Here is a 16,679-nt window from a genome sequence, read left to right on the forward strand (position 1 = left end):
AGTCCCTAAAGTTCCATGATGCTTAATTTACAGTTGTACTAAAAAAAATTTAATTCTTTCTATGAAACAAGTCATTTATCTTCCAAGTAAGCCTACTGATCTTCAAAGATCTGAGTCCTGAGTCCCAATAGTTTTACCACTCTCTATTGACCCTTGTATGACGTAATGTGTGTTTTTGTTTTTTCTTTTTTTCATAAATCCAACAGTGCAGTTTGTCGTAATGATGGAAGATCTAAGTAATGGTTCTTAACCAAAACACACATAATGTGAATAAATTAAGAATGAAATGTTAACTAGGGTAGAGAGGTCTAAAATATAATTTGCATGAGAAGCAAGAGAAAGTGATTAGAGGTACTGTTTCATCAATACCCTATAATGATTTGAGTCTGAAGCTAGGATACTCAAAGATCACAGACCATAAATATCTATTTGAAAATGATAAAGGCCTGGTAAATTTACAGTCTAAGTTTATTTTATTTTAAGAGATGGGGGTCTCACTATCTTTCCCAGGCTGCTGTCAAACTCCTGGCCTCAAGTGATCCTCCTGCCTCAGCCTCTTAAGTAGCTGGGATTACAGATTACAGGCATGAACTACTATGACCAGCTCCAGTTTAAGTTTAGATTGATATACATAAATTCTACAATTACTTTTGAAATTATCATACTATTAAAATAAATGTTGATATACTTATTAGGCTTTTGCCTAAGAGAAAATGATCCCATTTAACGAAACAAGTTAATTGCCAAATTTGTATGAAAATTTATTGCATTATGGAACCAAACATGTTTTACATATAAAATCACAATCATTTAATAAAACTTACCCCAATAGAAACTTAATCATAATTACAAAAGGATCAACTTTGTATGGTTTAGCTTCTTTATCCAATATGGTAGCATATTCTAAGCAATAACCTGGTGATTAAAAAAAATTATATGCAATAGAGAATTCACAGTAATTAAATATGGTATCTATTATACCCTGCATTCTCTATAAGAGCAACATATTTTATATCAGAGAAAGCATTACTATCACAGAGACTCTTCTTGAAAGATTTAAAATTAATGTAATTCAATAGTTCTTATACAAGAGTACATTCAATCACTTGTGAAACAAATTCAAGAAGTCAAAGCTGGAGTTTCACCATCTGTATTTTCACAAAGTTCCACAGGTGATATTTTACACAGCTTTGCTGGATATAATTCTCATACCATACAATTCACCCACTGAAAGTATTATACAATTCAATGGTTTTTATAGCTTATTCAGAGTTGTGAATCCATCACCACAGTCAGTCTTAGAACAATTTTATTACTCCCAAAAGAAACCCTGTTCACCCCCAACACTCCCCCCTTCCCTAGGCAACCACTAATCTACTTTCTTTACAAATGTGCTAATTCTGAACATTTCATATAAGTTGAATCATATTTGTGGGTCTTTGTAATTGGTTCCTTTCATTTAACATTTTTCAAGATTCATTCATGTTGTGATGTGTATCAGTACTTCATCCCTTTTTATTGCTGAATAATATTCCATTGTATGAATGCATATATTTTATTTATCCATTATTCAACTGATGGACATTTGGGTTGTTTCCACTTTGCAGCTGTTATGAATAATACTCATATGAACATTTGTATACAAATTTTGTATGGATGTATGCTTTCGTTTTTCTTGTGTATATTCCTAGGAACAGAGATGCTGAATTATATAGTAACTCTGTTTAGTCATTTGAGGAATTTTCAGACTGTCTTCCAGCAGTGTATGAAGGTTCCAATTTTTCTACATCCTCATTAAAACTTGTTATTGTCTTTTTTTATTATAGTCATTCTAGCGGGTATGACCCACAGGTGATTTCTGATATGCATTCTTGGTTCAGCAATATCTCTTTTTTTTTTTTTTGTTTTTTTTTTTTTGAGACAGAGTCTCACTTTGTTGCCCAGGCTAGAGTGAGTGCCGTGGCATCAGCCTGGCTCACAGCAACCTCAATCTTCTGGGCTCAGCGATCCTCCTGCCTCAGCCTCCCGAGTAGCTGGGACTACAGGCATGCGCCACCATGCTCGGCTAATTTTTTGTATATATATTTTTAGTTGGTCAATTAATTTATTTCTATTTTTGGTAGAGACGGGGTCTCGCTCAGGCTGGTTTCGAACTCCTGACCTTGCGCAATCCACCCGCCTCAGCCTCCCAAAGTGCTAGGATTACAGGCGTGAGCCACCACGCCCGGCTAGCAATATCTCTTTAATTGGTTGAAGACATAATCCCATACTTAAATCCTCTAGGTTAATCAACATCAAACGTCTCTGGGGTCTCTTTGGATTCTGTAGCTGTATGTTTGAGAATCAATTATCAAGTCAGTTGAAACTAAGAAAAATAAGATGCCTTTTTCAGACTTTCGAAACAAGATAGATATTTATATTTAAGTCAGGTTAATGTAATACTGTCAGAATAATCTCTTAATTAAAAGATTGGATCTGGGCAAATCACACTGAATGTTGCTTCCCTCTTCCTAGAATATAGTTTAAATAAGGTTAAAACAAACACTAAAGTTGTATAAAAGTCATTGAAAGGCACTGAGTACCTGTGAAAGGATTGGGTAGAGGGATTTATGGACTACTTTTATATATTCTAGCTCAACTCTTTTTTCTTATCTCCCGCCTCCCTTACTTACTATCCAAGCCCAGTGAAACAATGTTTAGATTCCTGGGGAAATGTTCTAACTAGTAGTCCCCACCTTTTGGCACCAGGGACCGGTTTCATGAAGACAATTTTTCCATGGACGGGAGATGGGAAGGGTAGGCAGAGCTCAGGTGGTGATGCACAGACTGGTTCCTAACAGGCCATGGCCCGGTTTGGGGTCCACAGTACTAACTGATATACTCTAGGGAGGGTTTTTATCCATTGTACTATATGTTTCATATCTGCCTCTCCAGATCCATTTTCCACGCTTCACTTTGCTCTGAACTCTGGGAGGCTGACTTTTACGGATTGGCTTCCAGTTAAGTTCTGTGATGTAAAGTACTGACAGATAGGATGGTAAGAGTAAATAAGGTTAGTGTATGTATTTTTTCACCCTTTTCCCTGCTGAGCCACAGTTAGTAGTGGCTGCAGTATTCCTGTACCCAAGGCTGCAGCTTCAGTAATGCTGTCCACTCCTACAGCCTTCTAGGTTTGTTGCCTCTCTTGCCTGGAACCTAGGAGTACCAGATGGTTTTGTTGCTAGTTGAGTACCTTATCATCTCTTGTTGGTTTCCCTTAACTCTGCATATACCTTTGAAATGGTCCCTTTGTTAAAATTTCAATTATTCCATTCAGTGTTCCAGGACCTAACTGACACAGTTGATACAGCCTAAATAATACACTGAATGCCTGCTGTGTGCTTGGGACTGTTAGGCATTTGGGAATAGAATGGAGAACAAAATGCTCTTGATAAGGATATACATTTTAAAAAGTCCTCAGAATAGAGGAAAGAAACTTCAGTCACTAGGGTATAAAATGGAGAAAACAAGTGAGAAATTTTCTTGAGGATGTCTTAAAACTTAACCCTTTGCACTCATTTGCTTTTTTCTCAATTCCTTTATTCTACTTAACTGTGTTGAGTCACACTCGACATCCGAGTGCAAAGGGTTAAAGGACCTCAAACCCCTACAAACTTGAAAGAGAAGGACCACTTGAAAGAGAAGGACCATTTTCAAGATATTATCTGTCTTCCTTAGCCATATGTAGGATGAAAAAGTAGTAATGAAGCATTGGCCCACAGAAGCGGGAAGCAAGGGAAAAAGGAGGAAGGGAGGGAGGAAAGGAAGAAAGGAAGAAGGGAAGGCAGGAGGGGAGAGGAAAGCAAAGGGGCTGGGGAAAGGATAGGGGAAAGGAAAAGAAGGGAAAGGAGCAAACAAACATGGAAGGAAATTAGGGAGTGAGTGCCTCCTAACAGAAGTGCAGAACACTATGAAGTATTCTTGTTGTAGCATCAACAGTAGAAAAAAGAGGAGGGGCAGGGATGGGTGGGAAGAGAACCAGAATCTGATCAAGCCTATAGCTCTAATTACTAATTTATAGAAAATAGAGAAGATAGAAAAACATGTTCAACTCTACCAGCAAAATCCAAACTGTGGGAAACTCAAAAGTACAAAAAACCAGTTCTATTCAATAAATTATAAAAGGCGGGAGAGATAGAAGATAGAACCTACGGATTAAGAAACAATGTTTAAACTGTGAAACTGTCAGAACCAAAATGGAGTCGCTTGCATTACAGAAAACCAAACTAACAAATAAAGCCAGGGAAGACTATGAAGAGAAGGTTCTCATGCCTGTATCCCAGATAACAAAACTCTGTCAAAAGACTATGCCAAAACCATATCCTTGCACAAAGGCCATTGCAACCTCTCACACACATAAGAAAAAACTTCTCTGAGGACATCTGCCCAGCAACTACCTGTCTAACCTCAAACTGGTGCCACCTTTGCCACTGATCCTTATAGCCAAGAATAATCATTGCAAAACAAGTACGTAATCCTCCTCATTTTTTCTCTAACACCTTTTGTCTTCCTTTACCTCCCTGAATATACACATAGTTTACTATCGCACTCATATTCCCATTGTAATATCCCATTCCCAAATTAACATCATTTTCTTTTAGAAAGCCTGTTTGTTATATGGGCTGATATAAATGGTGTCCAGAAGTCAGACCTGGAGTATACTTACTCTTGGATGGAGTTAGCAATTCTCAGAACTGGTGTGCAGTACTCACTTGAGCCCTCTGAGCTCTCTGCTTCTATGGCTAGACTTTTCTGCCATGGTGAATCTTTTCTCAGGCTGATCATCCCTTTCCCTCTAAAGCCAAGGTAGAAACTCTTTATTTGGGATCTAGTTTGGTTATAAGATCACCTTACATTTCTCCTGGGATGATAAAAGACATTTTGTCTTTTCTGGCAAGTCCTTTCTGGTATAAAGACTAGTGTTTTTCTAGTTTGAGTACTCTGTGCCTAATTTAATATTTTGTTTGATCTGCATGCCTGGGTTAAACATTTTTATGAATATTTTAAAGGTTTCTTTCCATTTGGTTACACGAATTTGTAAATGATTTGGCTCTTTTCCCTTGCTTCTGAAAATCTTCTGAGAGCAAAATAAACATTCTAAATCGTAGATGCAGGATGGCTAATTAAAAGCCACTTAGAGTGGCCACCACCATCTAAAACACTGGTCCAAAATCCTGACATTCTCTGACAGGATTGATAGGTTTTCTTTGCTTTGGAAAGAGTAATAAGAAATGGAATGGGATTCTCAAACATTAAGGCATGCCTGGTTTTCTGGGATTTAGCTGGCTACATATTATGGCTTGTTCTTATGCACATTTTTAAATGATGGGCAAAATTATACCGAGGAAAATTTAGAGCTCAATGGTCATTACTCAAACTCTCTAAAACAAACCTGCAACTATAGAGTTAACACATAGAGCCTTGTAAGTTCTTTTTGTTTTTTCTGCCCACTTCCAATCTTGTTGACTTTTCTACTGGTACTGAGATAAAACTCACTGCTTATGGCATTCCACCCAAGATTTAAAAATTTTTAAAAATCTTAAAAGGTTTTCAAATTAGCAGCTTTACAAATTACAACAGCTCCATGATAACCAACAACCTAGACATCTTTTGGAAATGCAAATTTGGGTTGGCCAGATTAACAATTGCTTAGGGTGACAGAATAGTTAAATTGAAGGACTGATATTCTAAAAAAAAGAACTAGATAAAAGGCTCTCAGATCAAACAGGTCAAAATCTTGAGCTCAAAGCAATAGTATAAGGCATCTCTGTTGAGCATAAAAATTTTGCTTTGTCTGCCAGGAAGGGGTAAAAAAAAATAAACAAAAAAACCCTGAAAAGAACCCTGTTTAAAATGCTTCCCCACCCATATTGCCTGGTCAAACCAAAATGATAGATTCAAGGTTACCTGAAGATTTTTTCTTATACAATTAAGCCAGTCTTAGCTAAAATGTAAAGACTGACCCTAAATAAACATTTAACCCTAAACTCATTTAAAACTAAAAAAGGAGAAAAAAGGATGAAAGAGGTTTTTAACAATCAAATTGCTGTGGAAACTGCTTTATAGCCTTTATTAGATTATCTATAGGGGCAAATAAAGTCAATTTTGTCAGAAATGTAATTTGAATCTGTCTTTTATAAGCCAGTGAGTTTGTATTACTATCTTATGATTAAAATTCCAAAATGAAAGCTAAAAGATCTTTATTTGTATATATGTTTAGGTGTATTTACTCATAATGTACATGTATTATGTTGCATGTTGTGTCTACACAGTAAAATCTGTGCAGTCAGCCAAAAATCCCTTAGAAAGATAGAAAGGAGCCAATAAGTGGGGGGGGGGGGGAAGAGAGAGAGAGAGAGAGAGAGAGAGAGAGAGAAAGTTATAGGTATGAAGAAGTATTCTTGGTAAAGAAGGTTAAAAAGAAAATAGAATAATTTTGTATGAGAAAAGAATCTTGTGTGATAAATCTTTATCCTCAAGGAAAATTATTGCTTATTTAAGAAAGAAGTATAAGACAAAACAGAAAGTCTAAGAATGCCATCAAAGGTCTGAGTAAGATACAAAAAAGGTTCATGAAGGCTGAATTTATAAAAGAAATTTTGTGTATTATCAAGTTGTCTATAATTAAAAGGGAATTATTTATATCCTTCTAAAGATTGAGCTTTGATATTAAAAATACACTAATATAAAACTAAAAATCTGGTGTCCTATGTAAAAACAACAAGGTTTTCTTGAAATATTAATTTACTCTTAGTAAAACTGCAAGAGCTTTTGATTTTTAATTCTAAAATTTGTTTCTTTAACAGTCATCCTTTAAATTGCAGTCAGTTTCTGTTTCTGTCACATTAATTCCTGAGAGGGGCTCTTCTCTCTTCCTTGACAAAGCCTGGGGTGATAACTCTCATTTTTAACTTTTTTGTCAACTCCTGTAACTTTTTTTCTCTAGCTGTAACTCTGCTGTTAAGGCCTGAGTAGAAATGTTTACCTTGAAGGCCTAGAAAACCAATGTTTCCCTGCAGTATAACTTGATTCTGTACATTTAGCTTTCTGAATTGCTCCATGTAACCAGGAAACTTCACATGCTTTTACTTTTTCTAAAAGCCATGTGTTCCACTACTCAAGGTACTAGTTTTCTGGTTTACATTCCTCTATAATATGGGTTTGCACTCATAACTTTGTATACACTCTTTTTTTTTTTTTTTTTTTTTGAGACAGAGTCTCACTTTGTTGCTCAGGCTAGAGTGAGTGCCATAGCATCAGCCTAGCTCACAGCAACCTAAATCTCCTGGGCTCAAGTGATCCTCCTGCCTCAGCCTCCCGAGTAGCTGGGACTACAGGCATCTGCCACCATGCCCGGCTAATATTTTCTATATATATTAGTTGGCCAATTAATTTTTTTCTATTTATAGTAGAGACGAGGTCTCGCTCTTGCTCAGGGTAGTTTCGAACTCCTGACCTTGAGCAATCTGCCAGCCTTGGCCTCCCAGAGTGCTAGGATTACAGGCGTGAGCCAACATGCCCGGCCTATACACTCTTCTTGTGTCTGATTAAATTCAAGTACCATTTTCATCAGGTTCAACTTACAGGTTATCTATTAATAAATGTTCCCCTTAGGAGAAGCAATCACACTACAAGAAGTTTTTACCTTCTTGATAATGGCCTAAAACAACAATGAATTTATGTTTTATTAGAATAATTTCCTGTGTTATCTTTATTTGTTTTTTTTTTTTTCTTTTAAGAGACAGGGTCTTGCTGTGTCACTCAGGCTGGAGTACAGTGGCCTGATCATAGTTCACACTAACCCCAAACTCTTGGGTTCAAGAGATCCTCTCACCTCAGCTTCCCAAGTAGTTAGGCCTACAGGCATACCATACCATATCCAGCTAATATATAAAAAAAATTATATTTTGTAGAGATGGGGTCTTACTATGTTGCCCAGGCTGGCCTCAAAATCCTCAAGCTATCCTCCTGCCTTGGCCTCCCAAAGTGCTGGAATTATAGGCGTGAGTCACTATGACCAGCTTTATTAGGTTTTTGATTACACAGGAAAACTGAGCTTTAAAAGGGTTAAGTGTATACAGTTGTCTGCTTTGTCAAAAATTAGTTGGCTGTATGTGGATGGTTTTATATATGGGTTCTCTGTTCCATTGGTCTATGTCTCTATTTTTGTGCCAATACCATACAGTTTGGGTTACTAAAGCCTTGTAGGATAGTTTGAAGTCTGGTAATGTGATGCCTCCAGATTTGTTCTTTTTGCTTTAAAATTGCTTTGGCTATTCAGACTCTTGTCTGGTTCCAAATGAAGCACAGAATTATTTTTTTTATAGCTGTGAAATATGACATTGGTATTTTGATGGGGATTGCACTGAATCTGTAAATCACTTTGGTAGTATGGACATTTTAACAATGTTGATTCTACCAATCCATGAGCATGATAATGTTTTTCCATTTGTTTGTGTCATCTGTGATTTCTTTCCTCATTTCTTTGTAGCTGTCTTTGTAGAGATCTTTCACATCCTTAGTTAAGTATATTCCTAGGTATTTTGATTTCTTTGTAGCTATTGTGAATGGTATTGAGTCTTTGATTTGACTCTCAGCTTGACTGTTATTGGTGTATAGGAATGCTACTGATTTGTGTACATTGATTTTGTAACCTGAAACTTTGCTGAATTTATTCAATTCCAGGTATCTCTTGGTGGAGTCTTTGGGGTTCTCTAAATATAAGATCACATCATCAATAAAAAGTTGTAGTTTGGTACACCTCTTTCCTGATTTGGATAGCCTTTATTTCTTTCTCTTTCCTGACTACTCTGGCTGGGACTTCCAGAACTATGTTGAATAGAAGTGGTAAAAGTGGGCATCTTTGTCTTATTCCAGTTCTCAGGGGGAATGCTTTCCACTATTCCCCATTCAATAGGATGTTGGCTGTGGGTTTGTGATATATGGCTTTTATAATTTTGAGACATGTTCCTTGTATGACTAGTTTGTTGAGGGTTTTTATCATGAAAGGGTGCTGAATTTTGTTAAATGCTTTTTCTGCATCTATTGAGATGATCATATGATTTTTGCTTTTGTTTCTGTGTATGTGGTGAATCACATTTACTGATTTACATATGGTGAACTACCCCTGCAACCCTAGGATGAAGCCCACTTGGTCATGGTGGATTTTTTTTTTTTTGATGTGCTGTTGAATTTGGTTTACTAGTATTTTATTGAGGGTTTCTGTATCTATATTCATAAGGGGTACTAGACTATAGTTTCTTTTGTTGTGTCCTTTCATGGCTTTGGTATCAAGATGACACTGGCTCATAGAATGAGTCAGGAAGGATTCCCTCCTCAATTTTATGGAGTAATTTCTGCAGTATGGGTGCCAACTCTTTTTTGTAGGTCTGGTAAAATTTGGCTGTGAATCCATGTGGTCTGGGGTTTTATTTTGTTGGAAGATTTTTTATTAATGCTTCAACCTCATGATTTATTGGTCAGTCCAGGAGTTCTATTTCTTCCTGACTGAGTCTTGGGAGGTTTTGTGTTTCCAAGAATTTGTCCATTTCCTCTACATTTTTGAGTTTAAGTGCAGCAGTCATCAAGTTACTTGATGTTGTCACCTCACAGCTTACAGGAGTTTCTTCTTTGTGCTGACTTTGGCCAGTCTGATGACTATGTGTGTTGGTGATTGCTTGTTTGCAATGAATCTCTGAGGTGTTCGTTGAGCCTGGATGTCTAAATCTCTAGCAAGATCAGGGAACTTTTCCTTAATTATTCCTGCAAATAGGTTTTCTAGTCCTTGTGTGTTTTCTTCTTCACCCTCAGGGATACCTATGATTCTTATATGTGACAATTTTACATAATCCCATATTTCTTGTAGGCTTTGTACATTCTTCTTAATTCTCTGTTCTTTATTTTTGACTGAGTTAATTTGAAAGAGTTGTCTGATCTTCGACAAAGCTGACAACAATATCCACTGGAGAAAAGAATCCCTATTCAATAAACGGTGCTGGGAAAATTGGATGGCAACATGCAGATGAAACAAGATTCATATTTCTCACCACTGACAAAAATTAATTCAAGATGGATAAAAGATTTAAATGTAAGGCATGAAACTGTAAGAATTCTAGAAGAAAATGTAGGAAAAATTCTCGTGTATCTTGGCCTAGGCAAAGAATTTATGAAGAAGACCCCAGTGGCAATCACAGCAACAACAAAAATAAATAAATGAGACTTGACTAAATTAAAAAGTTTTTGCAAAGCTAAGGAAATAATCAACAGAGCAAACAGAAGACCTACAGATTGGGAGAAAATATTTGCAAGCTATACACCCAATAAAGGGCTAATAACCAGAATCTACAAAGAACTCAAGGAAACCAGCAAGAAAAAACAAATACCCCTGTTCAAAAGTGGGCAAAAGACATAAACAGAAGTTTTTCAAAAGAAGATAGACTATAGCTAATAAACATGAAAATATACTCAACGTCACTAATTATCAGGGAAATGCAAATCAAACCCAAAGTGAGATTTAATCGAACCCCATTTAAAATGGCCATTATTAAAGTGACAAAAAATAACAAATACTGATGAGGATGTGGAAAAAGGGGAATGCTAGTACACTACTGGTATGCAAATTAGCATAGCAACTATGGAAATGACATGGTGGTCCCTCAGAAAATTAAAAATAGACCTACCATACGATCCAGCAATCCTACTACTACTGTGTTTCCCCGAAAATAAGACAGGGTCTTATATTTATTTTTCCTCAAGAAGACACCTTAGGTACCTTAGGGCTTATTTTCAGGGGATGTGTTATTTTTTTTAAGTATGGTACAACAATCTACATTTATTCAAATATAGTTAAGTTGTCTTCTTCTGGAACATCATATCTCTTCAAATCCCAAACTCCATCCTGAATTTCTTACAACTCTATTTCCTTTAGAACCATTGGCTCCAATCTCTCATGAGAAGGGCTGCTTGTGTTCTTTACCACTCCAAGACGAAATGCATGGGTTGTGCAGATAAGCTGCGTAGCCACGCCCATCACTAGGTCTTATTTTCGGGGTAGGGCTTATATTGTGCAAATGCTTAGAAATCCTGCTAGGGCTTATTTTATGGGTAGGTCTTATTTTCGGAGAAACATGGTGGGTATGTATTGAAAAGAAAGGAAATCAGTACATTGAAGAGATGTCTCATATGTTTACTGCAGTACTATTCATAATAGCCAAGATATGGAATATCTTCATTTGGAATCAATCTAAGTGTCCATCAACAGATGAATGGATAAAGAAAATGTGGTATATTTACACAATTAAATATTATTTGCCATAAAAAAGAATGAAATTCTATCATTTGCGGCAATGTGAATGGAACATTATATTAAGTGAAATAAGCCAGGCATGGAAAAATAAATATCACGTGTTCTCCCTCATATGTGGTAGAAATTATAATGATAGTTATCAGAGGCTGGGAAGGGTATGGGGGAGGAGGAATGAAGGAAGGTTGGTCAATGGGTACAAAAATACAATTATAAGGAATAAGTTCTAGTGTTGGATAACACAGTAGGGTGACTATAGTTAGCAATAATTTATTACATATTATAAAAAGAGGAGATCTGTAATGTTCCCAAGACAAAGAAATGATAAATGTTTGAGGTGATGGATACCCTAATCACCCTGATTTTATCTTTGCACATCGTATGTATTAAAATAGTACACGTACCCCATAAATATACTCAATTATGTATCAACACATTTTATTTAAAAAATTACTTGATCATAATATTAGGGCATTATTTGGCATGTATTGTGGTTAATTTTTTGTTTCTTTTTAAGATATAAATACTGAAAAAATTATTATATGAAGATTATCATACTGTTCTATTCCCATATATATACTTTTAAAAACTATTTAACAGCTAATTTGCTTAGACTCAAAATAAAATTAAAATAAAATTATGTTTATTTTAAAATAAAATAAAATAATTTTTTCCATTAAAGAATGACAGAAGTGACAGGCCAAGGAATGTTAATAATTTGCAGGCCTTAAGCCTACAAACTGAAGGTTTCTGGACTAGCTGCCACAAACCAGTTTAACATTGGTAGTTTATAGTGGAAAAGTAATAAAGATGCAGGGAAGACTGGTCATAAAATCACATGCTATTTTGGAATTTTCAAGAACAGAAGTAGTAGCTACTATTATGTACTTTCTAAGAAGTCCCTTATTATGTCTCCTGATTCAATATAATAGAATGAAATATATATAAATATACATATGGAACTAATACTTGCTCTACTTTAATATTCATAACAAAAATAACTTAAAAATTATAAGCATTCTTACCTGTTGAGAAAAGAGAGTATAACTGTCCTCCATAAGCAAGGAGGATACTAGATACAACATAAGCAGGAAGAGCTCCGCCATGAACTCTAACTACCTAGAAAACAGGCAATTGATGGACAATATTAATATTCATGATATTCATATTAACAAAATAAATATACTTTCACATAAAATAAAAAAGTTGTTCTTCATTTTATACCCTTTATGACACAGCCACAAAGGTATTTCCAATAATGAGTATCAAAAACTCTAAGTAAAATAAATGTTAAGAATATATAGCTTATTAGAAACACCTGAATTTTTCATCAAAGGCATAATAGAGAGAACATATAATTGAGTAGCACATGCTACAAAAATGTTTTACAAGGCACATTTATTCAGCATTTAATATGTTCCAGGCATGATACTAAACACCTTATATGCATTATCTCATACCTTCCTCCCAAAATCCTCTGAGGTAGTTCTTATTCCTATTTAATAGGCAAAGAAATTCAGGTACAGGAAACCACCCATAATATGTTGAAATAAAAAAAAATAATAAATAAATAATTCAGTCAAAATGTAAGCCAGTCAAAGCTAATGTAATAAAAGAAAAATAAAAAACAAAAACCAAGTTACTTACCTGTCCTTTTCTATTCCCTTATCAGTACAATGGTACAATAATAGTATTTACCTTATAGGTGGTTATGAGCATTAAATATGCCCACTTGCGTAAAACATTCACAATAATAACTTATACATGATATATTATCAGAAAATGTTATCTGCTATTATTAGCTTTTTATGTCCTTCTGTGTCTAGAAATCTTATAGAACTGGGTTTTAAATTCAGAGCGTAAATTTAGAACCATTGTTATATTAATAGTGCCTGTAGTCATTCTATCAGCTAATCCAATCTCTGTTTAGAACAAATAAAAACAAAGTGTTATGTTCTTCTTTTAAGGTTACATTTTAAAAGGAAATTTACTTTAAAGCATGTTCTCCATTCCACAGAATGTTTTAGAATACACGGACTCCCCTGGTAATCTGATAAAAGCAATGGAAATACATGCAAGCTTACACAAAATGTTGCATAATATTTCAGGAAGTTCAGGGTCTCCCTGAAGTTCCTCCACAGATTCTCAGGTTAAAAGAGATTAGAAAAACAAAAAAATGTATAGCATGTACTCATGATTTACAGTTTATAGCCGTGAGTGGAGGGAGAAGAAAGTTGAGTAAAACAGAAAAGGACATTCTTCTATCTACTACTAAATGCTACTCATTGCCTGCTAATGACAGGTTGGGAAATACATAGCATACTTTAGTTACCCAGAGTATGAAAGGAAAGTTCAACAGAACAGCAAGCTCAGGAGTAAGACCCCTGGATACAGGTCCCAGCTTTGCCTCTCACTAGGTCTGTGTCCGAGGGCAAGTTACTTTATCCTCCTTCTCTCTATTTCCTCATGGGTAAAATGAGATACATAGCACTTACCTCACAAGGGTACGAGGCTTAAATGTGTTCACACTTATGTGAAGCACTTGGAATAGTAACTGGTACATAGTAAAAGACTGGTAAATGTTAGGTGTTACAATTACCTTTAATGCCCTTCACTGTCTTTAGAATCTTTTAAAGAGGTTCTACACAGAGTATTGTGAACATAAAATTTCTTTTAATGAGAGTCTCATTATTATGAGTATTAAGTGTTATACTGGGCTACGGCAGCTGGATATATAATGTACGACTACATAAACGATCATAAACTGGCCTCCATGGACCATAGTCCAACTGTACACATGCTTCATTTGGCTTAGTATTTAGCACAGTTATTTCCTTAAATTTTGACTTAGATACCAACATTGAAAAACTAAAAGATTTTTCATTATACCTTGCCTGAGATAGCCACAAATATATTTCCAGTAATGAATATCAAAAACTCAGAGTAAAGAAAATGCTAAGAATACAAAGCATATTAGAAACATCTGAACTTTTCATCAAGTGCATAATAATAGAGAGAAATATAATTGCAATTGTAAAAATACAGATTTCCAATTTCTCTTAAAATCTAAAGATCTGGCAACACTAGACTTCGCTCCTACATAGTAATGATTTACTAGAGTTTATGGAATTCTCTTGAGAAAGTAACTTTTAGTTTGCTTTTTGCCCTCTTTTTCATAGTAGACTAAAAAATATGTAAATATATTTTCTTCTTTCCTTTTCTCATAAAAAAATATTAATTTTATGAAAAATTATCTACTCAAAGGCTGAAGATTTTCCCAGTGATTTCTCTTTATTCCTTTTCCCCAGTCTTCTGTGACTGAATAAGCCACAAAGTATGTATTAATATTATTTTTAAAAAACAAATAAGATATATTATCAACTTTAATTCATTTTCCTACTGCCTACAAGCTAAATTTTTGAACAAGCATGAAGGAAGAACATCTTGTATCTTTTCAATAATTTAAGAATTTTATTCAATTACCATAAATTCTTTACTTGATATTTAAAAAAAAATATCTACCTCTGATCTTATAACACCTGTACATCCTCATTATGTAGAAAGATTTCTACATCTAAACAAGAATTTTAGTCTGTCATCTTTTGGTGTACAATATAATTATGCTTGTCTACAGAGTATCAAGCTAATATAACTTTTCTTGTCACTAAAGCCACGGTATGATAGAGATAAGAGAGTATGTTATATCCTCACTCCAAATCACTGTGTACAGTAATATGCTATTTGGACATACTAAAAATACAACAGCATGAATTTTCCCCCATAAGAGATATAATAACTGGTCCCCTAACATTTTAGAATACTATTAGTATCAATGTGCTATTTTCCAACTTACACTAACATTTAATCTTTCCTTCCTAATTTAGCACAAAATTTTTATACATAACTTAGAATTTTATAGTGTTCACAAACTTAATAACAATCACAATCTAGAGCTCACTGGGTTGCTGTGAGGACCAAATGAGATAATGCATATAAAACTATTTTTAATTTAATTTTGATTTGTGAGTTTTATTATAATTACAGTATTAAATGACAAAGTAAAAAAAAATTCTAGTGTGCCAAAATACAAGAGACCAAAAAATAAAGTAAAAGTAATAATAGCTACAATAAAAATTTTACTGAATTTTAAAACTATATAATTTCCCTAACCAATACTATCTTATTTATGTCCAGTTTGCACAATTCTGTAAATTAGAATAATGAATAATATCTGTAGTTCCACTGCTTAATAAATTACTTTTTAACATTATTTGCAAATGAATTTCAACACATTTATTTTTAGTAGAATTTATTTTTACCTTTTATAAACTGAGCATGCATAATATAAAAAATTCTTTAAAAATGTTCATTTATATGACGAGACCTACAGATTTTATTGTACAATGAATTGTAACATAGTATGAGCAACATGAAGTCTTAATATGACATTCGTTTAGGCAAAAATATTAACTTGTTTGAGAATCAGGTATCAGCTCTCATTTCTGGGATGTATCAAATATGAAAGCACCACCTTAAAGCAGGGGTTGGCTAACTCTTGCCTGTGGGCCAAGAATGGCTTTTATATTTTATTAAAGTGGAAGAAAAATGAAAAGAAAAAAGAAGGAAGAGGAAAAAAGCAGCTGCGCTGGTAGTGGCAGCAAAAAGAAACTGTATGTGAACTGCTAAACTACTGATTATCTGGCCTTTACAGAAAAAGTCTACAGCCCCTTCCTTACAATGTCTATTCATAAGCCAATAAATAATCAACCAACCAGGCAACTCTCTTACCTGTCCAAGTATTTGTGAAAAGGAAGTCCTAATTGTCACCTAGTTTAAAACAATAATAAAAAAATAGTTATTTTCCCCTAAACAACTCCAGTTCACATTTTATTAAATTGAGCACTTCTATACACATCTCTAAGCATAGTAATTTTTTATAATGATAAACCTAAAGGCACTTATGATGTTAAAGAATCTTCTGAGGCCGGGCGCGGTGGCTCACGCCTGTAATCCTAGCTCTCTGGGAGGCCGAGGCGGGCGGATTGCTCGAGGTCGGGAGTTCAAAACCAGCCTGAGCAAGAGCGAGACCCCGTCTCTACTATAAATAGAAAGCAATTAATTGGCCAACTAATATATATAGAAAAAATTAGCCGGGCATGGTGGCACATGCCTGTAGTCCCAGCTACTTGGGAGGCTGAGACAGAAGGATCGCTTGAGCCCAGGAGTCTGAGGTTGCTGTGAGCTAGGCTGACGCCACGGCACTCACTCTAGCCTAGGCAACAAAGTGAGACTCTGTCTCAAAAAAAAAAAAAAAAGAATCTTCTGAACCACCATTTAA

General features: G+C 34.9%; 1 protein-coding gene across 1 annotated transcript in view; it reads right to left on the reverse strand.

Annotated features, from left to right (window-relative positions):
• PGAP1 (post-GPI attachment to proteins inositol deacylase 1) overlaps positions 1 to 16,679 on the reverse strand; it is an 85,834-nt gene that overhangs the window by 18,224 nt on the left and 50,931 nt on the right. Inside the window, exons 19-21 of the mRNA XM_012776970.2 lie at positions 16,130 to 16,168; positions 12,367 to 12,460; positions 825 to 915 (exon numbers count right to left, since the gene is read on the reverse strand). Coding sequence (XP_012632424.1) covers positions 825 to 915; positions 12,367 to 12,460; positions 16,130 to 16,168 — 224 coding nt within the window. The remainder of the gene's footprint in view (positions 1 to 824; positions 916 to 12,366; positions 12,461 to 16,129; positions 16,169 to 16,679) is intronic.

This window comes from Microcebus murinus, chromosome 8 (assembly GCF_040939455.1).
Source record: "Microcebus murinus isolate Inina chromosome 8, M.murinus_Inina_mat1.0, whole genome shotgun sequence".
Taxonomy (NCBI): Eukaryota; Metazoa; Chordata; class Mammalia; order Primates; family Cheirogaleidae; genus Microcebus; species Microcebus murinus.